Genomic DNA, 25,840 nt, shown 5'->3' on the forward strand with positions numbered 1-25,840 from the left:
TTCATGATATCTAATGATATCTAATGTTTTTGTATGCTTGAATTTTTGTTGTAAGATGCCTTGAATCTTTTCTGAGAAAGGCACCTAAGTAATGTATAATAATAATAACAACAACAACAACAGCCATGATACACCCATTTTCCTTTGGCAAGCTGCTGTCTCTCAGCCTCTTTTTCTTCCTTCTAAAATGGGAACAATAATGACATACATCATAGGGCTAAAGTAAGAAATCTTGGAGTGCAATAGGTAGCTTGTGGTCTGAGCATAGAAAACTCTAGTTGTGATGCCAAAATGAGACAGGGGTATAGCTAGGGTGGGCGGAGATATTAAACAAATTCTGTACATTAAAAAATACCTGATATAAATCCTGAATATGTATATAAGGGCAGCATTCAGTAGCAAGGCCAACTCAAGACATTTTGCTGCCAGAGACAGAACAGTAAATGCTCCCCCTCCCCCCAAGATAAGGTGCATAGCTAGTACCTCAGGCTGGCCAAGTTATTTTGGCACCTGATACAGAAAGTTCCACAAGACCTCTCCCTGGGAGTAAAAATACAACAATAATAATAATAATGACAGCTTCCCTGTAATACTTATATGGGAGTAACTTCCATTGAGCTCAGTGGGACTTAGTTCTGAGTAGACATGTGCAGGATTGCATTTTAAATAACTAATAATGTCCTGTTCTTTCATGACACCCAAAATCACTTTGCCTAATAGGAGGAGGTAAGTCGGTTAGCAGGGAGTAAGGCTTGCTCAGATCACTGAATCTTTTCCAGAGGGGTGGCCATGTTAGTCTATTGCAGCAAAAACAACAGAGTCTTGTAGTGCCTGAAAGAATTTATTTTGGCGCAAGTATAGAGTATAAAGATGAAGTATAAAGACTAACGCATTGATTTTGGCGTAAATTTATTTTGATGCCAAAATAAATGTATTAGTCGTTAAGGTGCCACAAGACTCTTTTGTCGTTTTCACTTAATCTTGCTTATGATCGGGGATCTTAGTATAACGGTTTATTATATACAGCTTTGGCAGCCAGAGCCTCCAGAACGCCTCTCTTGGGAGTTCATCAAGGATAACACGAGTCCCTTTAGGACCCAGCAAGAACCTGTGCTTATCGCAGCTACACACTGCATTGCTATTAGTGCACACTGGCCGGGCCGCCGCCGTCGCCGCCTGCTCCTTCTGTTGGACTCTCTGCGCCTGCCTTCCGAAGAGGTTGCGGGCACACGCAGGAAAGGAAAGGGGGCGAGAGAGGAAGCCCATTTCCTTTCCTTGTATTCAAATACACAGCAGCTCTTTTAGGAGCGTTACGGTGCGTGTAGCGTTGCTAGCGGGGCTGCTATCGCCTGGGAGATCTGCCCGGCGGTAGGATTGTGCATGCGCCTGCGCGGGCGCCTTCGGAAGAGCAGGGATTTGGATAGCGTTGGCTCTGCGTCGTATGTGAGGCGAAAGATAACGCGGCGGGGGCAGAAAGAGGACGAGGCGACGTCCTTTCTGGGCTGGGTGGCTGTTACCATGGTTGTTCGTAGCGCGCTCTAGTCAATTGGGGTTTTGGCTGGGCTTCTCGGGGGGCGGGGACGCGCCGGCACCGGGCGGAACAGACGCGGCGTCCCCACCTCCCTCTCCTCAGTAGCGCCAAGCAGAGAATGGAATGACTGAGGGGGACGCTGCCAGCATCCCCCTCCTCCTCCTCTCCTCTGTCCTGTGCGCGCGCCTGAAGCTGGATGGAAGCAGCCTGGAGGCTTGGCCGTCCCCGAGCGGGTGCTCTGCGCGCTAAGTGCCCGTCGTTGCCTGCCAGCCGGGAGATGCCGAGCGGAGGCTCTGGGAGAGCGCGCGAGGGGCGCGTTTCGGTGCTTGCGCGTGCGTGACTGACTTAAAGAGGGCGACCGGCTATCCCCTGATGGACACGAAGTCCCGGGCGCAGCTTGGCGCCGCTGCTGATACTGTTATTGCTGCTGCTCCTTCTCGGAGGAACGGGCTTGGCCACGTTGAGCCTCTGAGGGACCGCGCTCTCCCGCCCTCGTTTTGGCGGGATGCTGAGCTAGGCATCCCCTCCAGGGCATCTCGCTGGGCAGGCTGCGCGACGAGGAGAGGCGGTTAGGCGGTGTCGGTTGTGGGAGATTTTTTCTTTTTAATCATTTAAAAACGTTATTTATTTATTTATTTATTCATCGGGGGGCGGGGGGGCTGCGGTGTAGGCGACCGGGCTCTTAAATGGCCAGCCCCCGGAGATGCATTGAGTTGGAGCATTTCGAAGAGAGGGACAAAAGGCAGCAGCGCTCGAGCTCCCGCCGGGGAGGGGGCAGCTCCACTTGCAGCAGCAGCTCGGGGCCCAAAGGGAACGGGCTCATCCCGAGCCCCGCGCACAGCGCCCACTGCAGCTTCTACCGCACGCGAACCCTGCAGGCCCTCAGCTCGGAGAAGAAGGCGAAAAAAGCGCGCTTCTACCGCAATGGGGACAAGTACTTCAAGGGCTTGGTCTATCCCATCTCCAGCGACCGCTTCCGCTCCTTCGATGCCCTCCTCATCGAGCTCACCAGGTCTCTCTCCGACAATGTTAACCTGCCCCAGGGCGTCCGTACCATCTATACCATTGACGGCAGCCGGAAGCTCTCCAACCTCGACGAACTAGTGGATGGTAAGGAAGGAAAACACCTGCGCCCGAATGGGCTGGGGAAGGCGAACAGTGCGATCTTGGAAAAGTCTACTCGGAAGTAAGCCCCGTTGAGTTCAGTGGGACTTACTCCCAGGTTAGTATGCATAGGATTGCAGCCTAAGCAGCTGTCAAGGGCATTTTCACAACAGTGGGGTTAAAGAGATCTTTGGCTGTTACCCAAAATTCTTAGATGATGTCACCCTGTTCTAGCTGATTCATATTGCCTCTGTTCATAACTGAGGCATCTCTCATTGAAGGTTTCCATACCCCCAGTTAAGCCTCAGAGGCACTCCGCCTTTTTCCCAGTCCATAAAGTATACGGTTTTATAGGGTGCTTCCGGACAAAGGTTTCATTGCGCAATCATTCTGACTCATTCAGAGAAGTTTACAGGGGTTCCAGACAAGTCAACTGCTGCTTGTGACACTCCTGAGTTTGCCTTTTTTTACTGCTTCCTCCATATTTTTCCTTATGCAGGAAATCTGTTATTGAGGAAAAGACAGAACAGCAGCACAATGCCTTCTGATTGCTAGCTCTAGGAGCCCTCTGTCTGGAAACACCCACAGTGATGTTCAGTAGGGAACCCTTGATGCGCCCATTATGTCATGAGAATGCTTGAAGGCTGAAATGTGGATATAAGCCTGCCAACCTATACAGCACACCACTGTTATAAAATTTGGATTCCTGCTTGTTCAAAATGTAATTGAAGTCACTCACATGTGCCTGCAAATAGTTCAAGAGAGAATAAAAGGTGCCTTGCTTGTGGAAAAAAGCCAGAGGATTGATAAAAAGGCCTAAAATATTATTAGTGTGTGGCATTTTCAATCCTTAGGTTTTCAAGGCTGTGACACTTGAGTTTTGTATGTTGCAGAATTTGTGATTGCAGATTCAAAATCAAATTTTGAAATGTTTATTTAACCTCTTAATCACAATGCTCATTTCCTCCCAGTTCCATAATGAATTGTTGTTCTTTGTATTTGTATACTGTGCATTGGACCTTTTAATGGACCCATGGAGAGCCAGTTTGGGAAAGCTTGTTGAACAGGAGTTTGGAAAACCATGTATGAGATTTTTTGAGGAACACACATGCTACACAAATGCTACATAGTACGAAGAATGAGAAACTGGTAGTTCGTGGGGCCATTCCTGGCTCAGTTCGTTGTATGTGGAACTTCATGGAAATGTATACGAAAACATAAGAATGTTACGTGGTCCTAGAGCACGTTAGGAAGCCAATGTCCAACTTGAATACTGAGACCAAAACAATACCCTTACATGTTAATCCTTATATTCAATATGATCCTCATATACAAAAAGGATCAATGTGTATGAAAATGGCATTAAAACTGACCATTATTTGACAAACTCTAAATATGCAAGCTTTAGGGCCGCGAAAGATTCTTCTACAGGCAAGTGTGCTCAAGATACACATTCTTCATGGAGAACAAAAGCACGCAGATTTAAAAAATGGAATAGGATGAATGAAAGGTCATCATCATCATGGCGATCACTCGTGACCGAGTAAGATTGTCTTCCAGAGATAGAGCCTTAGCAGTAGGTCTGCAGGTGGCTGTGAAGGCCAATTCTGGATCTACACAGCCTCCCACAGTGAGGACATAGGTTTCCAGGTGGAAGGCGGTCACGGTGAGGGTTTGCTTGACGTGCCTTCCGCTGAGCTCGTTTCTCCCCTTCGCTCTGTACTCATGCTTCTTCAAAGTCCATAGCACCTTTAATATAGGCTGACCTCCAGTTGGAGCGCTCATGGGTGAGAGCTTCCCAGTTCTCAATGCGTATGTTACATTTTTTTAGATTAGCTTTAAGAACATCTTTAAATCGTTTTTGCTGTCCACTAATATTCTGTTTTCCATTCATAAGTTGGGAATAGAGTAGCTGCTTTGGAAGATGATAATCAGGCATTTGAACAACATGGCCGATCCAGCGAAGTTGATGTTGGAGAATCATTGTTTCAACGCTGGTGGTCTTTGCTTCTTCCAGTACACTGTTATTCGTCCATCTGTCTTCCCAAGTAATTTGCAGAATTTTTCGGAGGCAGCGTTGGTGAAATCTTTCGAGAAGTTGGGAGTGGCGTTTATAGATGGTTCATGTTTCACAGGCGTACAGAATTATCTGGAAGTTTGGCATTGACCCCTATAAGTATGCTTCACGCAACTTCATGGCTGTCTATTACTTCAGATTACTTGATCCCCATGGTGTGCTCTACAGACCATATCTTGTATTTTACAGGCTATTAGGAAGATTGAGCTGCCACCATACCAGTGTTTTTAGGATTTGATGCAGAAAACCCCTTCACAATAAGAATACATTCATTCTTAATGGAGGGAGCAATCCTATGTGGAGAGGAGGCCACCTCTGAGCTGGGAGGCGACCGCCTATCCAATGCAGGGCGGGCAGAGCATGGAGGGGATCTTCTCCTCTGAGCTCCGGCTACCCTGCACTTGTGGCTAGACAGCTAATTTTGGCTGTCTAGCGGGGGGGGGGGGGAAGAGGCCAGACAACACATAGGAAGCATCCTACCGGCACTTCTGCACTCCTCATCCCTGGAAACATGCCTTTTGCCCCACTCCATGCTGCTTATTGCCAGAGCCTGGCAATGATCAACACTGCCTATGAGGTGGTGGGGGAGATGGCGGAGGCGGTTTTCTGGGAACCAAACAATCCTATAGCTGTCTAGCTGCTGTCTAGCGGCCATAGGATTGAGCCTTAAATGTATGTTCCTTGGTCCTTAACAATGAATAATGTTTGGCTAGATGGATGTGTGTTTTTTTTGTTACATTGTTGCCCATATAGCTACATTCTTATTACACTAGGATGACATTTAGCTGTTTTACACCAGCTGGTAGCCCTCAATGTGCAGGGCAGTTAGCCTAAAGACTGGGCAGCTCTCATGTACAGATACTGATGTGGCTCGCATATAATAGTAACCCATGGTTTATTTAACCCATGGTTTGTTGCCCTACCCAGGTTTTGTCTGGCAGATGAATGAACAAACCTTTTTTGTTTTGCTCCTCCTTCGCCAACACCCTCCCTATATCCCAACTGCCTTTGCAGCACTGTAATACTGGTACATACAGAGGCTGGCTTTTTCACCACTCTTGCCTGTCACCTCTGTAGCCTGGCTGAACAACCCATGGTTCTGTCATAATGACAACTCATGGTTTAAACAACCCAGAGTTCACAACCCAACAACACACTATGGGTTCTCTTTCTGGGTTGTTTGTGGTTAACAAACCATGGTTTGTTGGTGTGGCTGGGTTCGCACATCACAGTAACCCAGAATTCAATAAACCATGGGTTAGCTCTATGTGTCAACCAGGTCACTATTTGTGACCTGCCTCCATATACTGCCTGTTTTTTAAAAAAATTATTGCCAAAATCATGGGGGCTAAATAGACAGATCCCTAGTAGAAGTGTGTATACGTACATGTGCGTGCACACACACTGACAATCTGGAGTATGGGTTGCTGTTGAATTGTGGGTTCTTGTTACGTGCAAACCCTACACTGTGGTTTAACTATGGGTTATTAATCATGAACAACCCATGAAGAGAACCCATGCTTTGTTGTTGGGTTGTGAACTCTGGGTTGTTTGTGGTTAACAACACACAGACTGGATTCACACAACATGACAACCCACACTCAAGATTGAGTATGGTTTGAACTGTGGGTTGTAGTTGAACTGTAGGTTGTTGTGTTGTTTGAACCCAGCCACGCTAACAAACCATGGTTTGTTAACCACAAACAACCCACAGTTTACAACCCAACAACAAACCATGGGTTCTATTCCTAGGTCGAACATGGTTAACAAGCTATGGTTTGTTGGCATGCTGGGTTTACACAACACAACAAAGTCAAAGACAACCCATATTTCACCCATACTCAACCTTGAGCGTGGATTGTGAGATTGTGTGAACCCAGCCATTATTAAACCATAGTGCAAGGTTCGCACGTAACAGCATCCCCTGATGCAATGACTATCCATGCGCAACCCATACTCTAGATCATTGTTATGTGCAAACCAGGTTAGTGTCTCCATGTGAGAATGGCCCTGGCTGGGAGCCTGATGTTTACCTGTCTGCAAGGCTCTTGTGTGGGGGCAACTAGACAGTGTGATATAACTGAAAGGAGAACATTGATCTAAAGCTCTGTTACCCATTACGAACGATCTAAAGCAGCCTTCCCAACCTGGTACCCTTCAGGTGTATTGGAGTACAACTCCCCACATTCCTGACCATGGGCCATGTTGGCTGAGGCTTATGGGAGTTGAAGTCCAAAACATTTGGATGGCACAGGGTTGGGGAAGGCTGCTCCAAAGTAACTGAGTAGCCAGTCTGCGTAAGTATGGTGAAAAATGATGTATTTGTCAGTTTACAAAGGGGTGTCAGACCCAAGTGATACCTAATATCTGGAAAATCTTGTCTATACTTCAGTTCTTACTCTCCTACACCATCTTCCCTGCTTTGATGAGCTCTCCTCCTCCTGAAGGCTTGCTCCAGGAAACCTGAAGCAGTTATTTGTTGTTTGATTAGCTAATTATCTAATGAAACACTTTGTTTCAATTCTAAAATTGATAGTCAAGATTTAGATTGTGTTCCAAGAGCCTTTATACTTATTTATTGAAAAATATTTTAATTTAAGTTTTAGCATAAAACGGTGCATGTTTACTCTGAAGTAAGTCCCATTGTGATCAGTGTGACATACTTCCTAATAAGCGTGTTTAGGATTGCAGCTTTGATCTGCTATTAATTATAGATCTCCCCACCCAGGACTTTTCACTCATACTGATGAGAAGAGACAGCAAGGGGTCTTGTGTCACCTTAAAGACTAATTATGGCGCAAGCTTTCGGGGACTAGAGTCAGATGGATGAAGTATTATCCTCAGTTGACAGATATATGTTGTTACAGGGAAAAATGTAAATAGTCACTTCAAAGGGCCTGGAAATGCAAAAAATTCAATCTGTGAACATGTTATGTAAAGTTTATATATATATTCAAGATAAGCACAGTGTGCATTCACATCTTACATTCATTTAACCATTACAAAGAATTTTAACGCTGCCATTTTAATTAGGACATATTCTTTCCTGAGTTAAATGAATGGAGACCTGAGTTCACAAGGTGAAAAAAACCCTCATATACCTACCATGATTCAACAGCAAAACATTCTGATAACTTGAGCCTAATGCCAGTGTTCTGTAAACTTTTAATCCTAGCTTTGATGGAATTCTTGACTCTGAGGAAACAGAGGGCTTCTCCACACAGGGCTTTTATCCTGCTATTTAGATTGGTTACTTACAGAAGTTTGCAGGTCCTTTACATGACATCATCAACCTCCAGAACATCTCCCGTGCTAAATGACCTTTATCCTATTTTTTTAAAGATCAGAGATAATGAGCTATCAAATTACAGTGCATTGAGTTCCCTTGTGAAAAGAGGAAATCGTGCAATAACAGGCACTAGACCCCAGCGCCATCTAGTGGCTGTATAATGAAACATATAGAACAACACAGATAAAGGGGGGAAAGGGGAAATCCTGCATTTAAAATGGAAACAGAAAGCCCTGGTAAAGTTGTGGGATTTTAGTCTGGTGTAGAAATGGTCTAAAAATTAGGATGGAATTAAAACCACTGTCTACATGTAGAGCCCCGAAACATGTCCAACACTGAAGTAAGTGAATCATATGTCTGAACTTATATTGTATTTTCAAGTCTTTTAAAAAAATAAGTAAACAGTAAAGTGTGTAATCATCAGTGCAATACTTGATTCTAATTCTCCAAATGTTAAATAGACTACAGTAGTGACATCTAGCTTCTTCAGCCTGCAGGGCTGGACATTTCCCAAATAAACTGCTGTGGGTTGGAGCCTTCCTTCTGCCATGACATCATTGCTTCCCCATTTCTCTGAATTTCAGAAATGTAGTGCTGTAATTTACTACAGTATTTGAATGCCATGTAGTAAGGGGGGACATCTTATAGGCTGACAATTTATGTGAGTCAAAGATTTTATAGTTTCACATGAAACCAGCAAGGCAAATTTAAATAGCAGATATGCAATAAATGTACTCTCATTTATATATTATTTTAATGGTTGCGGTGGTATAACAATCCCATATTATTTTTCTCTATTAATTTCAACTTGTTGCAAATGGAAATGTGTTATAATACACCTACTAGTATAGAAAGGAACTTGCTATAATTCCTCATCATGCCAGATTCTGAGATCATAGTTTCCTATGTGGATTATCAGTGTTTTTCCAATCTTTATTTGTACATTTTGATTTAACCTTGATTCTTGGAACTAGGTAGATATTGAGTATGCTGCTCCCTAATTGTTCTTTAGGGCAAGGGTGTCTGCAGAACTCAGCAAAGTCTGCTGCCACAAATTCCCAAATGATCAGGTATCTCTGAGAAAAGAAACCAACACAGTATGTTTTAAGATATTCAGCCTTTATTCACTAGTTCTGTGATTTGCCAATATTCTTGGCATTAGTAGTGGCAGCAAATGCCTGGATGGATGCCATTTAAATAAGCATATTGATATGCCATATGGAAAAAATCCTTTGTTTAATTAAAAAAATGGTACTATGGAGCATTGTTTCATCTATTAAAAACAAAGAGTTGCACTGCTGCTCATTAGTCAAGAAGGAGGAGGAGAGAACTTTGAAACCAATTACATACTAACTGTAAGCCTGAGATATCTGGTCTCTTGTCACTGGTTGCCTATTTAAATGGAGTCAAATCATATTTGGATACAATGTTCACCAGTATATAGGTCACAAACATATTTTCCTCTTGTTAAAATAACCAGATACTACCATAAGCTATTGTGAATCTGTCTTCACAGTTTTACTGGTGAAATGGTATTTATGACCCTCATAAAAAGAAACCAGGAGTTGAATTGTATTTGAAACTGTGAAGAAGTGCCCTCACCCCGCGCCCGGCTTGCCTGGCCGCGGGGAGGGGCTGTTGTAGGTGGCGGGGGGAGGACAGGACAAAGGCGAAGGCCTGGGGTCTCCAAGGGGCGGGTCTAGCCGGCCACTATTTAGGCCGCGCTGCTCCGCAGCCTCCTCATTCCAGCTATTCCAGCTCCCTCCCTCCCGCCCTTACTGCAGTGTGGGTTGTTTACTGGTCGTCCTTTTTTGGGGGCCGAGTAGGAATTTTTGCTCCTAGCCGCATTGGTCAGGCTTTGGGTTTTTTTTGCCTACTTCGCACTGCAGTTCCGACATTGAGCTGCATACATTAAGCTAGCACTCAACGATATGAACTTCTGGTCACATAGCTGCACTGGCGGCTCTGGGCGGGCTCTCCACTGGGGGAGCGGCCAGGTGAGCATTCGTAGGCACCGTTTCAGGTGACTGGTAAGGCCCGAGGCTTCCGGCTCAGGGTTTTGTGGCCCCAGTTGGGAGATACGGCTTACCTTTGAGGCCAGCCCTCCTCACCCACTCGGGTTCTGTGGCTCGAGGGGGGGTGACAGGGGAAGGTCTCCCAGCCCAGAACTGGTATGTCCAATTGGTGGGCAAGGGCGGACGCCTCGCCACAGACAACGAATGCCTCACTCTACACCGTCATATTGGTCTTGTTGTGGTGTGCCCGCTGGTGCTTTCTTCGCAGATTGTAATCTATCAATAAATGTGGCCCTGTTTATCCCAAATTGATTGGTGTCGTCTCGTCATTTCTCCCCTGTCCACTCGCAATGTGATAGCAGTTTGTCTACTATATCATCTGAAAGTGTGAACTTAGTTTAAGTTTCATGCAGATTGTTGTTTTGGTGAAATCAATATAGAAATACATTTGATCAACATTAGTGTACTAAATTCTTGAAATGCCTCTTAATCACCAGTAAGTATTTCCTAGGTACAATTCATTCATTCATTCATTCATTCATTCCCATACCATCCAATCGCCAAAGCTCTCTGGACTGTTTACAACAATTGTGTAGTGAAGGTATGAAAGAATCTGGATGGGAGGTAAATATAATAAAATCATACTTAATTACAAACGTGTTTGTGCCATTTTGGTGCATGAGAGACACATTTTAACTCCATACCCTGCGTAAAAGTTTCAAATTCCTATCTGTCTTTTGTTCAGGTACCCAGGTAACTGGTGCTTTGGAAATTTCCAGTCATTTAGGTGACCCTACTATTGTGTCATATGTATACAGGAGACAAAAAATGGCCTTCTCAGCTGTGGCATCCTGGTTATGGAATGTCCACCCACTGGAGGCCTGGTTGGTAACAACATTGGTCTCATTTCAGTGCCAAGTTAAGACTTGGGTATTTAGCCTAGCTTTTCTTTCTTATTGACTATAGTGCGGTTGTTCATTTGTTTGCTTGGACTGCTGATTTTAATGGATTGATTTTATGTTGAAATTGTTTTTATTATTGTACTCCACCCTGAGATCAATTGATAATGGGCGGGCTGGGAATATTTTAATAAATGGATAGGCTTGATATCCTACGTCCTTAATTGCACTGTTAAGGCTATTCCAAAGTGTTAGTTTTCCTATCAGATGTGTAAAGAGAAGTGTCAAAAGGTGTAAGGTAAAAGCATAAATTGCTGTTTTCCAGAAGGGGCTGTACGTGACTGAGTGTAGCTAAGGTCTGCTCTGAGATTACATCCTGAGGGGGAGGGATTTGTATTTTTAGGAAAATTAAATTTCATAGTACATTTCAGTATATATATTTCTTAAGAGTCTGAAGACCTCTTAAGTAGGAATATTCTTTGAGTGCTCTATCTTACAGTTTCATTGCTCGGGCAGGTATGTCTTTTAGGTACTGAAAAAAGAAGGGAACTCCAAGAGCTGTGAAACTGGAACTACTGTAGCCAACACGGCAACAGTTTCAGGAATCAATAAAGAAATTTGTTGTAACTTCAGCTAGAAAAAATCCAGCGTTTGACTGTCTCACTGCCAGTAAGTCAGAAAAGCCCTTTGCTCTTCAAATCCACAACTGGGCAGTATCTTTATTGGGACCAATAACAATTCCACAAAAATGTGCAAGCTTTCAAGTTCTCTAGAACTCTTCATCAGGCTAGATGGTACGAAAAGGACATGGGGAAAGATACAGAAAAGTTCAAAAATTTAGCCTGATGTGGTCTCCATGAGGTCTGCAATTTAGATAGACCCAGCCTCAAAACGGAGATTGTAGACTGAATGATAAGTGTTGCAGTGATAAGTGTTGTAGATATCAGATTACACCTAGTAATGTTTTTGGGGAGAGACCAGCATGGCTATCTTTCCTCTATCTTTTTGTGTTCTTCAGTGTGGATCATGATTAAATGTGAAAGGACTTGCATTCTGCAGCTGGAATACACTTCATTTGATGCAATGGACTCTAGCCTATGAATGTTTAAGCCATAAAAATGTGCTAAGTCTTTAAGGTGCTACAAGACTCTTGTTTTTGTTAAGGGTTCTCTTAACCAGGACAAGCCTTTTGCAAGTACTGCACTTTCTCATCTTAAAAGCAGTCTACCTTATAGTGAGCAATAGAAGTATGCTGTACTCTGTAGGTGGAATTTGGATGGGGGAATATAAACATGCTGATAATACTTTAAGTGAGATGACAAAAAAAACACATTATAGCCTGGAGGGGGCAGTCCTATGGCATCTATACAGCATCTGGGGGGGGGGCATATTCTCTGGCTCTCTGACCTGGGGGGGGAACTGGAGATCTGACCCCCCAACCCCTCATAGCCGACTGGCCTCCAAGGTCAGGAACCTGACCTCAGAGAGGGGGGAAAGGGGGTGTTCTGGTGGGTAGGGAGGGGAGGAGACTGGAGAGGCCAGTAAGTGAGTGCCATTTAGGACTACAGTAATGCTGTCTGTTTATTTTTTTTATTTAACATTTTTATCCCACATTTCCTACAGGGACCTCAAAGTAGAGATGTACGAAAGTCAGTTACCTTTCGCGGATTATGTTGATGGTGGGGGGGGACGCGTTCCGTTCCTCCCCCCCCCCCCGGAATCCTCGAATGGCTGGCTGTGCTCCGTGGCAGCTCCGCGGAGCAGCTGGCTAGGCCCGGCCAGGCCAGAGCCATCCGCAGCCAGATTTCTGGCCACGGAGGGCTCTAGGTAAAAACAACAACAACGCGTACGCAAATGGTGGCGGCTACGGCCGCTGCCATTTGCATCCCTTCTTTTTACCGTCTTAATCTACGTAAATATTTACGTAGACCATGACAGCGAAAATCAAGGGGAATGCAAATAGCGTAGTGGGCGCCATTTGCGTCCCCTTTTGATTCCCCATTTTAGCCTATGTAAAGATTTACATAGGCTAAAACAATGAATGAAAAAGAGACACAAATAGCGCCGCTACGCTATTTACGTTCCCCTTGATTTTCGCCATCATAGTCTACGTAAATATTTACGTAGATTAGGATGGCCAAAAAGAAGGAACACAAATGGCGGCGGCCATAGCTGCTGCCATTTGCGTACGTGTTTTTTTTTAAAAAAACCCACCCCCAACCATGATAGGCTACGTAATGATTTATGTAGCCTGTCATGTCTTTTTTTTACTTTTTTTTTAAACCTAGCCATGATAGGCTACGTAAATCTTTACGTAGCCTATCACGTCTTTTTTTTTTCCCCCACAAGCCTGGAAATGGTGGCGGTGGCGGCCCGTCGGAAGACCAGCCACCGCCTTCGCTGGAGCCACCGCCGGATCCGCCCCAGGTAAATCTCGTCCCGGGGGGATCCGCGGGGGGGTGGGGGGGTGGCAGGCCGTTCCGCCACAGATTTCGGGGGGCCGAATGCACTGGCATTCGGCCTCACCGAGATCCGTGGCGGAATTCTCTGACATCCCTACCTCAAAGTAGTCTATATAGTTCTTCCCCTTCATTTTATCCTCACAGTAGCTCAGTGGGCTTCATGAAAGAGTGGGTTTTCAAAACTGGATCTACTTGGTCCTAGTCTGACACTCTTAAATACTACACACCTCTTTAGCTGTGATATGGCTTGGTCACTTCAAAAAGAAACTTAAGATACAGTCCTGTGCATGTTTAGGCAGCTTAAATCCCCCTGAAGTCAGTGGGATTTAAGGTGCCTGTGTGCAGGATTGCAGCCTAATTAATTAACTTGCAATCTGCATAGCAGATCACCTCCTCTTGGCTCATGGATCTGCAGAGGATGCTGTGAAACTCGCTTGTCCAATCTGATGGTGAGAGGAATAGAATTGCTGAAAGGAACATTTTGAATTTGACTTGGTTGTTATAGTTAATGAGAAGTATCTGGAGAGGAGTGTTTTTATTCAGATATGCTGCTGGTGCTTTGGGATTCATCTTGATTCTGTGGCCCGTAGTACTTTTTATCTATGTTAATAAGCAGACTATTACAAAGACATAAGTCTCCCATTTTCTCCTATAAAAAAATATTAATCCTATGAAAAGCTGCTGTGCATCAGGTACTTTGTAGGGGAATTACAGAGAGTGTCCGGAAGAGCATGTCTTTATTTAATATTTTAAGGATTGGAGTACATAACACTAATTCCCTGCCCTACCCCAAGGGTTGCATTCAGTTATGGGGTATTCATGAGTTTGTCTTCATTCTCATTCCTTCAATGAAAGTTTGTTTGTTGTTTTGTGCTTCTGTTCCATACAAAGAGGATGAAGAGGGACTCCCTGCAAAGCCATCAGATGAACAGGGGACAGGGTGCATAGTCTTTAAAGAGGACTGTATTCTCCTGTCCTCTTATTTGCTTTAAATCATGTATACTAGAGGCGTTAGATTGTTAACGAATTAAAGTGGATTCTTAAACTGAAGGAATTCTGTGTAAACTGCTCTTAAACTATAGAGCTGGGAATGAGAAGATGGAAATGGGATTATACTTATACTGTTTTAGCTTGACTTCAAGTGCTGCTTCCAGGAAAGTGTGTATATACATGTGTGTGTGTGTGTGTGTGTGTGTGTGTTGCAAGACTGTATGCCTCATTATGTGATAGCATGTTATGATGAAGTAGCATGTTACCAAAGATGGAAGCCAGCAAGAATAGCTAGCTGACATTCTGCTCTGTTTAGAGCAGGCCTGAATAGAGTTATGTCTTGCCAATAATGAGGATCAGTGCTTTTTATTTTACTTGTACATATTTTCTGTTGGGAATGAGTGGCTGTGTGTTACTAGAATGTTGGTGTAGTTCCAGGGCAATTTTCACTCTTCATCATAAGTTGCTTTTAATGTTTAATTCAGTGGCAGATGGCTAAGATGATATCTTTGACAAGAAAACCCCTATTGTAAGTGACATTTATTTTTGCCTGGCAAGTCATATGCATTAATGTTGTTTAGGATTCTTGTTTCCTGTTTTTTTCCTCCATTCAGAAGTCCTGATACCTGTGTGCCTAATTTAATCCACATCTAGAACAGCAATAAAGGCAAACCTAAGTGGATAGATGAGACCCAGAAATATTCCTAATTGTTTATAACTTCTTTACAGTCAAACTGTTGTGAATAGCTCGCCCATATCACTATGAATAGCTAGCCCAGTAATCATTTTGGGTAGGAGAGGGGATTGCTATGTAAATATTTCAGTCATGATCTAGGCAGGAGAGAACAAAGATTGTATAACATCTTAGAATTTATTTATTTGTCAGTAACTGTATCTCTGCATAGAACGATATTAATCACAAACTGCTAGCACCATCCTAAATCTCTAGATTGTACATGTGCATTGTAAATATTAGACTGCCAGCTTTTCCCGTATTTCCACCAGAATGCTTCAATAGCATAGCAGAAATTCTTTCAGGATAGATTGTCTGATTACACATGGTTACTGATGCCAGTATGTAACCTAGTTCTGCAGTTAGGCTTTCTATAGTTTTAATGTTTTGTCTCATGCCATAAATACATACTTCTGGTCATAAATGTCCATGTAATACCCACAATAGGCACTGTGTGTCAATTTTGTGTGCTCTGTTTTAAAAGGACACATTTGAAATACTGTTTCTTTTTTACTTTCTACAATTAAGTAGAATGTAACAATTTGAGCTTTTATCCAAATGTAAAGTTAATTTCCATAATCTAGCTTTTCAAAACTGTATACTTTTCAAAACTGCACACACACACACACACACACACACATGCATGCACAAAATATTTCTAGTTCTCTAGTAGCTTGTCAATCTGTGGGAGTGGCAGATAGAAAGTGTTGAATTCATAAAATATTTTGGAAATAGGGGGCATCAAACTCTGAGTTTGGATTGAGGACCTTTAGGGCTCAATCCTATGCATGTTTAGACAGAATAAAGTCCTACAACTCCTAGCATTCTGGAGCCAGCCATGCTGGCTGGGGAATGCTGAGAGTTGTAGAATTTTTTTTTCTGTCTAAACATACATAGGATTGAACCCTAATCACCTATTAAAATAAACACACGTTTGTTTTGAATCTGTGGTTTAATAATCTGCCATATTTAAGTTTGCCTTACAAGCATTATAACACATTGCTTAGTATCACTGAACCCAGTCTAACCAATGGCACAAAAATATTGTATAAGCAATAGCATAAATAGTGACTAGAACCCTAGAGAGAAATTATTTCTGCAAATTGATGTTGGCTTCCTGAGTGAAATTAATAAGTGCAACATCAGATATTTTTGTCCAGTAAGTGAAATCCCTTTGAGATTGAAATCATGTGTTTAAAAACCACTAGAATGTTTATGCAGACTACAGCAGATACTGCATAATAAACTATATAATCAAATTCAGTGTATTTTATGTGTAGCAGATATATAAAATATGGACATGAATATACATTTTTCCCTTTAAAAAAGAAGCCTTGCCATAATATTGGTGCTTTCCTTGTTCTATATACCAGGAGTAGGGAACCTCTGGCCTCCAGATGATGTTGGATTACAACTCACATCATCCCTGACCATTGGTCCTGCTGGCTGGGGCTGATGAGAGTTAGAGTCAGATAATGTCTATAGCAGGGGTGCAGAACGTCTTTCAGCTCAAGGGCCAAATTCCATTTTGGAGACACTCTCAGGGTCCACATTCCAGTGGTGGGTGGAACCAAATGCAAAAGGGGTAGGCAAAGGGGAGGGGCCAACTTAAAGCTCTTACTGCCATGAACTAAACCTTAGAAGAGGCCTTTTCAAACTTTTAGAATGGGGAAAGAACAGCAGAAAAGCTGGGAAACTACCAAATGATCAGTGGTTTGGGAAAGTGGTGGTGCTGGGGGAAGGAGGTATGGCCTTCTGGGGAACCCCAGAGGGCAGGATTGGGCCCACAGCCTGAGGCTCTGCACCCCTGGTCTAGAGGGCCACAGGTCCCCGCCCCAGTTCTCTAAAAATGTTAGCAGTATCCCTTCTACATAGGAACAGACTACTATTTTGGAGGTGAGAAAATCAACTTGCAGGACAAGTCTATACATGTCAATTCAAAAGTAAATCCCGGGAAACTGCGTATAGGCTTATTTTTTAAGGAAACAATGTATGACTGAAATCTAAGTAATCTGACTTATTAAGTGATGGGCAATCATTTAAGCATTCTTTTTCTTAATTGATTACCACTTTATTCCCTCAGCTTACAGTTTGTGAAATGTTATCCAAAAGAACTTCGGCATGTCACAAATCCTATATGGAGCTGAGCTATTACTACATTTTTCAAAAATACAACTTTTGACAACTCCGTTGGGCTTGTCACTCATTCAGTTTATATAACACTATTTCAGTTAATCTTGTCTACAGATACAAATGATGCATTTGGGGGAATGTGGTCTACCAGGGAATAATCCAATGGGGTGCTTACACCACCACCAATTCTCCTGCACCCTGCCAGTTCCCATCCATGATTGGAAACGAAGATTTAGCACTTCTGGGGACAACCGGAAACAAGCAAAAACGCTTGTTTCTGGAATGGGGCAGGTTGGCAGAGCTCACATAAGTGAGATCCGCCAACCTGTCCTGATCCAAAAGCTAGCATTTCCACTTGTTTGGGGGCTTCCTCTGGGAAGCGTTAAAACTCTGTTGCACAAGCGGTGGATCTCGTTTGCACAATGGACCTTGCTGGACCCACCACCACTGCAACAGAATCTGCAGGATGCAAGAGAGTTGGTAGAGGTGCAACACCCAATTAGGAATTTGATCAGTATTTATTCTCAGTTGTGACTCTTGATGCTGACTTCCCATGCTGGCTATTTTCCACTGTCCAACCATCCATTCCTCCTTCAAGCAAAGACTCAGTGCTAGAAAGAGGCCTATAGTTCTGTTTTGGTAATGCCTGGCTATCATTTGATTGTTAGAAAATATACCAGTAGGTATATTACTGAGACTCTGCTAGGGCTCCTGGAAGGGTTTAGACATTGACAGAGGGAATAAGCTGTTAATCCTATTGGGCTTTGCAAGCTTTGACACTGTTGAACATAAGTTGGCCTTCCTTAGCCTGGTGCCCTCCACATATTTTGGACTCCAAGTCCATCAAATCCAAGCCAGCATGGCCAGTGATCAGGGCTTATGGGACTTGTAGTCCAAAACATCTGGTGGGCACCAGCTTGGGGAAGACTGACATAAGGTATTGATGACGTGATACTGCATGACATCTATTGTAATAGTTCAATATTCTCGGCACAGAGTTCTCAAAAGTGTTTCAAGTGGTGGCTTACATTTTTTGAGACTTCCCTCATGGGACAGAGTTTAATGTGGTCCCATCTCTTACTAACTGTGTAAGTGGAACTGCTGGATGAAATCTGGAGTCCAATTATCCTGGTGACACACAGCTTTACCTTCTTCCTGAGCAAATCTAGAATTTCTGTTCTTATGGAGTTTTTGGATGTGTTTGAGGACTGGAATAAGGAGTGTTATTTGAAATGGAACCCAGAAAATCTTGTCCCTATTAATAACATGGTCCACATTAATAACATTAATAACATGACTTTCCCTGCTTTTCATACTTGGGAACATTCTGACATGATTCTAAACACTTACGTGACCAGTTTCCTACTGGATTTCACTCTTGGATCCAACTCTCTCTCCCACACTGCACTTTTCTTTATCACCAGTTAAATAGAATCTACAAGCAGGAGTTCATAGATGATGCATTTAAATGGAAACTTTAAAAATTGTGTGAGGAAAGTTTAAATTCAGGCATATGAAAACAAACATGCTTTTACTTCACATAGACACTAAATGCCACATATCTAAGTACCACATTAAATTACACTCAATCTACAAATTGTGTCTCAGGCAAGGCCAAATTAAGGCATGGGCTAACTGGACTACAGCCCAGGGATCACTAGTGTTCTAAACCCACTTCCAAAATGTCGTGCATGTGTTGACTATCTCATGCTCTTCCTTCTCTATGTTTAGGACATTTTGCAAAAAGCACCGGGGTGGAGAATGGGGGAGAGAGTGTGTGTTCGTGCAGCCATTTCCATATTGGATCAAAACTTGCAGGGAGGGAACAGCTGGCAGGGCCAGGGAAGTGATTAACGCCTCTCTGTGAGGGGGAGTAGTCCTGGGCCGCCTGAAAGAGGCGGTAGTGACACCACTCCTAAAGAAATCCTCCCTGGTCCTGAAAAATTTTAATAATTACAGGCCAGTGGCAAATGTTCTATTCCTGGGCAAGTTCCTTGAGTGAGTGGATGCGTGACCTTGTTGATTCTCCTTGATCTCTTGGTGGTTTTTGATACCGTTGACCATGTTGTCCTTCTGGGGCGACTGTCTGAGTTGGGAGTGGGAGGTACTGCACTGCAGTGGTTTCACTCCTATTTGGAGGGTCAGCTCCAGAAGGTGGTGCATGGGGAAAATTGCTCAGCTGAGTAGATTCTCCTGTATGGGGTTCTGCAGGGGTCTGTTTTGTCCCCTATGCTATTTAACATCTACATTAAACCGTTGAGTGTGGTCATCCAGAGTTTTGGAGTGCAGTATATTGATAGCATGCAGCTGTACTTCTCCTTTTCACCTTCATCACGTGAGGCTGTGGATGTGCTAGATCAGTGCCTGGCTGCGACAACGGACTAGATGAAGGCTAATAAACTGAAACTCCATCTAGACAAGACTGAGATGCTGTTAGTAGGTGGTTCTTCTGACTGGATGGAGAGTGCTCAACCTGTTCTGGATGGGGTTGCACTCCCCCTGAAGGAGCAGGTTCGTAGCTTTGTCTTTCTCCTAGAACCATCTCTGTCATTTGAGGCTCAGGTGGCCTCAGTGTCACGGAGTGCCTTCTACCAACTTTAGTTGGTGGCCCAGCTATGCCTCTATCTGGACAGGGATAACCTGGCTTCAGTTGTCTGTGCTCTGGTAACCTCCCCATGCCCTATGTGGGGCTGCCTTTGAAGATGGTTCAGAAGCTGCAGCTCATGCAAAATGCAGCAGCCAGATTGATAACGGGGACCAGAAGGTCCAAACGTATAAGACCGACTCTGGCCCAATTGCATTGGCTGTCTGTATGTTTCTGAGCCAGATTCGAGGTGCTGGTTTGGCTCGGGACCACAATACCTGATGGGGCGCCTCTCCTGGCACCACCATATATACTGGAGTATATATATACTCAGTTGTTTTTATATATATACTGTGTATGCGCAGTATAAACTGTGTGTACACTGTGTTTGCGCAGGAGAAGCTTACATGTGGAGGCTTCTGCTCTGCAGAAGGGGAAACTTTTGGTACCTTTTGACCAGAAGCAGGTGTGAAATAAGTTCTCATGGATATAGGTGTAGCAGCTGTCATTTCTCTATCACCTGGAGTTGGCTAGTGTATATGAAGTAAATGTCAATGCCTACTTGGGAGCTTTAGAAGGTGCAGAATGCAGCATTATGCTATTTAGGATGGAAAACTGAAAGCTCTAAGGCCTACATTGCCCTGCTTAACTACTTTATGCATAATTGAAGGGCTAGTTTTGAGCTTTAATGTGTGGCTTGGAATGTGCATACTTTGGAGACTCCATTTTCTTGCAGTTTCCATTATAACTCTTAAAGTCGAGGCCAACTTAGAGCTTAATCACACTATTCAAGTTAACAAATCTCACAGAAGCACTCAGGCTTCTTGTAAATTCTTGTGAATAATATTCTTAAAATGATATTGGCAGGCAATGAATTTCACACTTCAGATGTTACATGAAGGGGGTACTCCAAAGACGTGAGGGTGATTTGTATTTCTGCAGGCCTTGATTCTGTGTAACAGCTAAATCAAGAGCACTTTCTATATGCTATGTTCATATGGCAGTAGTGCCTAGAGGGGAGTTATTGGTTTCTGTTCAACAACTATGGAACCATGAGCGTTTTAGAGGAATGTAGGGCTTTTGTGTTTGATATCTATCAGCTATGCTAGTGTGGATTATTTTAATACCATGATTTATTAATGCACGATATTTTCTACTTGCCTCTAAACATACTGCACATCAAGCACAGGGAGTTTGAGGGATACAAATTAGAATAAATAAACCATTAAATAGATGATGTAATAAAATGAGTTTATTTTTGCATCAATTTGATTGGTATCTATAATGTGACTGTATGTTTTCATGGACTGTCCTTTTGAAAATTTCAAAACAGTGTGGGAAAGTGTAGTAAAAGTACCTACTCTAAAAACTGAGATGGCTCATGTTAATCTTTTGTTTCTAGCTTCTTTCATAAATACCTTCCTGTGTTCTTATGTGGCACAAAAAACTATATAAATTACTCTTTAAAATATCAAAACCACTTCCATGACTGAGGAAATCTTCTACCTGTAAAATCTTCTACTATACAAGCTCCACAAGGTGACCGAGCTGTGGTACTGGAGTAGTAATAGGTCTTACAACTGCACCAAGCTAAGAAACAGCTAGGGAAAATCAAATTCTCCAGATAGAAAGCATATTGTACTTACCTTGCAGACTGATGTGCTTTTCAAATATCCCCATGCTGCTGCTTTTTCTTAGACATTCCATTTCAAATACTTAAGACTCCACTTCTAAAGAATTGCCACTCTTTAGATGGAGGGCTCCAAGATAGGAGCAATCCAAGGCCCTGCTGGCAAGAATCTTGCAGGGCGAGAGGAACAGCAGAGGCTTTTAAATCCTCACTGTCCTCTTTGCAAGGATTTCTGCTAGAAGGGCCTCTGAACCCAAATAACTGTTGCATGCTGACGGGGGCAGGGCCTGAGAGTCCTTTGGATCTGACAGATCCTCAGTCTTTCCCCTCCCCATCCCTTCCACTGGCTTGCCCCTCCTTCCCTCCTTCCCTCTCTGTCCTCTTCCTGAGGAGCCACTGTGGAGTTTTCTGCAGCAGCTGGAAAAGGAGGGGGGAGATTCACAATCAGATATCCCTCTCTGAGACTGGAGCTCTTATCTGTAGCCTTGGAGAAGGGGGTCCACAGTATCCTATGGCACTCCAGATGCTTTCTAGGGGACATAGTATTGGTCTCTTAAGGAATAATATTCACTTAAGGAAGAATAATGTCAGCAGTTGCTGTGGCTCAGTCTGGAAACATTATGGGTCTGTGTGCGGCTGCCCCAGATAGTGAGCCACTGAACAGCATGTTGCACAATGTGTCTAGGCAGCTTATTTATTTATTTATTAGATTTATTAGCCGCCCATCTGGCCGGTTACTCGGCTACTCTAGGCAGTGTACAGTACTAATCACATGAAATACAATGAATTTACATAATCAACTGAACAAAACAACATAACAAAACAAAACAACACTGCTCTAAAAAACCTTAACCCACTGCAAATGCCTGAACAGCCTGAACAGCCAGGTTTTTAAAGCTCGGCGGAAGCTCATCAAAGAGCTTAGTTTCTTCACACCCTGGACTGACCTTGCCCATGCAGTCTCATCATTTAGATTTTACTGGGCAGGAAGAATTATAAGAGAGAATTATAATTATAAATTATAATAACTTCCTATTCCAGTTAAGTCTTGCTCAAGAAACATGGGCTTCCTGGCCTCTGGTTCGTTTGTGTATCCTTTGGTTGTCTTTCAGTCCTGACCAGCTTGCTTCTCAATTCTGCCGCTTAGTTCAGTAACAGAGACTATGCTATCATTGTCATCATCATTATCATCAGATTTATCTGGCCACCCATCAACACTTGTTCCCTTGGCAGTGTTGCATACATGCAGAAACTTTTCTTAAAGCAAATGAACATGAAATGAATGTCATTTGTAATCATTATAAACAAAACTCTGTTCCTGCTCTCTCATTGTGAATGCACCTGGGTTTCTTAAAGGTATCGTTAGGATTCATGTTTAAATAGTGGGTGCATATTCACAGGGTTGTCATGGGTATGAAACACTTGCTAGAATCTTAAACATCAAATGTCTACCCATTGTTTCTGTTTTCATGTAACTTGAAAGACAGGAAGAGCTGTGATAGCCATTTATTTTATTTATTGCATTTATATCCTGCTTTGCGTCCTCTTTCAAGGAACCCAAGGCAGTTTACATTATCCTCCTCCTCTCCATTTATCCTCACAGCAACAACCCTGTGAGGTAGGTTGGGCTGAGAGTCTGTGACTGGCCCAAAGTCACCCAGTGAGCTTCCATGGCCGAGTGGGGCCTAGAACCCCGATCTCCCGGCTCCCAGTCCAACACTCTCACCACTACACCACGCTGGCACCACTAAAAACACAAATGCAGGGAGAACCCTCTGTTCTTAGTGCCAAATAACTGTGATTTGGTGGAGCTATGGAGGTAAAATTACTGACTTAATGGCAGTTAAAGCCAAACCTGTATAAAAACTTTATTCATCAGAGTTAAAATATATTATCACCCAGGCTTTATTGGAATTCTTCACTAGTGCATCTGCCTATCAAATACCTTCAGACCATACTCTTTGGTGATACATTATTTGTTTATAGAAAATATGCAGAAGTACTAAGGTCTATGATGCTGCCACATTTGGAATGTCATGTATAGTTCTGGTTGTCCTGTCTCAAAAAGGATATTGTAAAGTTACAAAAGGTGCTGAAAAAAAGCAAATGATCAAGGAATTGGATCACCTTCCTTGTGAGACAGGCTACAACTTTGGGGGCATTTAACTGAGACAAAAAATACAAATGACTGAAATTTATAAAAACTATGCATAGTGTGGACAAAATGGGAAGAGAATGTTGTCTTTCTCTCTCATAATACTAGAACGTGGGGTCACTTAATGAAATTGATTGACAAATGCGGCATTTGTAGGTTGTTGCAGGAAACTGGATGTGGCTTGCATGGTGTGCATCCTTGCAATGCGTGGGTTAATTAACCCATGATTTGCCACCAAACACAGCCATTATGTGCGAAAAAGGTCGTCTTGCAGTAGTGCTGCATTTTAGACCTTAAAAAAAAGAAAGAAAAATGACATCATTTCTAAAGAGTTGCTGTAGCTGATTATTGAACGTGTATTCTCATGCATTTTATTTTTTTGTTTGTTTTAAGTCTCTGCATGCATACTGCTTAACCAAATTTAGTTACAGTTTATTAAAATAGATAAAATATTTACAAATGTTTTGTTAAAGCATACATGTACATAGCTATTTAGGGGCAAATAGAATTGGAATGAAATAAGAGCATAGTAATTGATGGAACTGTGGCTTCTTTTATTTTTGTGACTAATAAACATTTAAACACAAATATTTGATTCTTGAAACAATGGGATGGGTTGAAATATATCAGTTAAGTACATAGATAAAAAGATAAATGAAATGGAGGAAACATAATGTCTTTCTTTTCTCCCCACCCCACTCCCACCAGGTGAAAGCTATGTATGTGCATCGAATGAACCATTTCGGAAAGTTGATTACACTAAGAACGTTAATCCAAATTGGTCGGTCAACATAAAATCAGGGTCATCTCGATCCCTCACATCTTTGACGTCTGCAAGAAGTGAATTGAAGGAGAGCAAAGACTTCATTAAACCCAAACTGGTAACTGTTATACGGAGTGGAGTGAAACCACGGAAAGCTGTGAGAATTTTGCTGAATAAAAAGACTGCTCATTCCTTTGACCAAGTGTTGACTGATATAACAGAAGCTATTAAGTTAGATTCAGGAGTTGTCAAGAGAATTTGCACACTGGATGGAAAGCAGGTAAGAGAAATTAATAGAAAGTCATAATGGTCATAATCGTTCCTAATACTTCAGTCTTAAATTTATTTTCAAGATTTAAGACCCAACTGAATACACGTAAAAGTTAAATTCTTAATAATTTTAAACCCTTCAAGGTACACATGTTCTTTGTTCAGCCTGCATTGGTTTATTTGCGTAGCAGGTTGGGAGGGAAGCAAGGTCATTAGAAGCTTGTGGAGTTGACTCCTAATGAACTAATAACCCCATCTGGCAGATATACCTTGAATTACCTGGAAAAAATCTCCTTTTTGTACAGGTCTGATTATTCTATTAACTTGAACGGAAGATATGTTGGAGCACTACCGCACTGGATCCATTTTGCTAGGACTTGTGCAGGGAAAGTCCCTGATTAATTCTGTCCTTGGGTCACAAAGGATGTGGTACAATGTAGGCATAATGGATTTCTGATGAGACACATTTTACTAAATTGTATAATCCTACAGAGACATCTTCAGCGCATCAAGAGCTAGATTGTAATTGACTTAATTCTTTTAGAAATGTATTCACCATCTGAATACTTTACTCTCAACCTTTTTTCTTTTGTTTTTACTGTATCAAATTTGTACAGTTGCAAGACTGATGGTGTGCAGGCTAGTTTCACAGTCCTTGATACCTCCTGCTTATGGCTTGAAGAAAGTTTCAGAATATCAGAGCTCTTTAAATTTTCAAGATTAATGTCAGCACAGCCCTGTTACATAGGATAAGTGCTCCTCTTCAAGTGACCCAGAGCTAACTTTTTCCAACATTGTGATGTACCTGTCAAGTCAATCTTATAAAGCCTCCTCCTCTTACATCATTGAGCAATGCAACATATATAACTTCTTTAAAATTAAAATAGCTTTCTGCCTTTCTGGAAGTAACACCCAGATGAAAGTTCATATAATTCTGGTGTTTTCCTATTTCAGTCTTACAAGAAGCTGATGAAAGGGCACTATAGAATTTGGCAGATAAGGCACTTTGCTTCCAATTACCAGCTGATGCAACTTATTTTTCTAATGGAATAAATTGCTTATGCCTCCAAATCTGCTTAAGCAGCATGTTGTTGTTTTTAATATTATTGTACAGTTGGCAGAGGCTGAAAAGAGTTCTGGGGGGGGGGAAGCATTTTCTAAGTGGCTAATTGAATTCCACTTTTTTTTTAAAGCACTTTATAAAC

The 25,840-nt window shown here is 42.6% G+C and overlaps 1 protein-coding gene across 3 annotated transcripts in view; it reads left to right on the top strand.

Moving 5' to 3' along the window:
• Nucleotides 1-1,134: 1,134 nt before the first annotated feature.
• The window catches only part of DCLK2 (doublecortin like kinase 2), a 126,938-nt gene continuing 102,232 nt past the window's right edge, over nt 1,135-25,840 (top strand). For 2 of the 3 annotated variants that reach the window (XM_084856256.1, XM_084856254.1), the window contains exons 1-2: nt 1,261-2,641; nt 24,311-24,645. In XM_084856256.1, coding sequence (XP_084712382.1) covers nt 2,218-2,641; nt 24,311-24,645 — 759 coding nt within the window. In that variant the 5' untranslated portion in view covers nt 1,261-2,217. Of the gene's footprint in view, nt 2,642-24,310; nt 24,646-25,840 lie in introns of all 3 variants that reach the window. The other variant, XM_084856253.1, reaches the window with a different exon arrangement.

Source organism: Heloderma suspectum, chromosome 5 (genome assembly GCF_057233095.1).
Source record: "Heloderma suspectum isolate Gila_16-S chromosome 5, 16-S_ref, whole genome shotgun sequence".
Lineage (NCBI taxonomy): Eukaryota > Metazoa > Chordata > Lepidosauria > Squamata > Helodermatidae > Heloderma > Heloderma suspectum.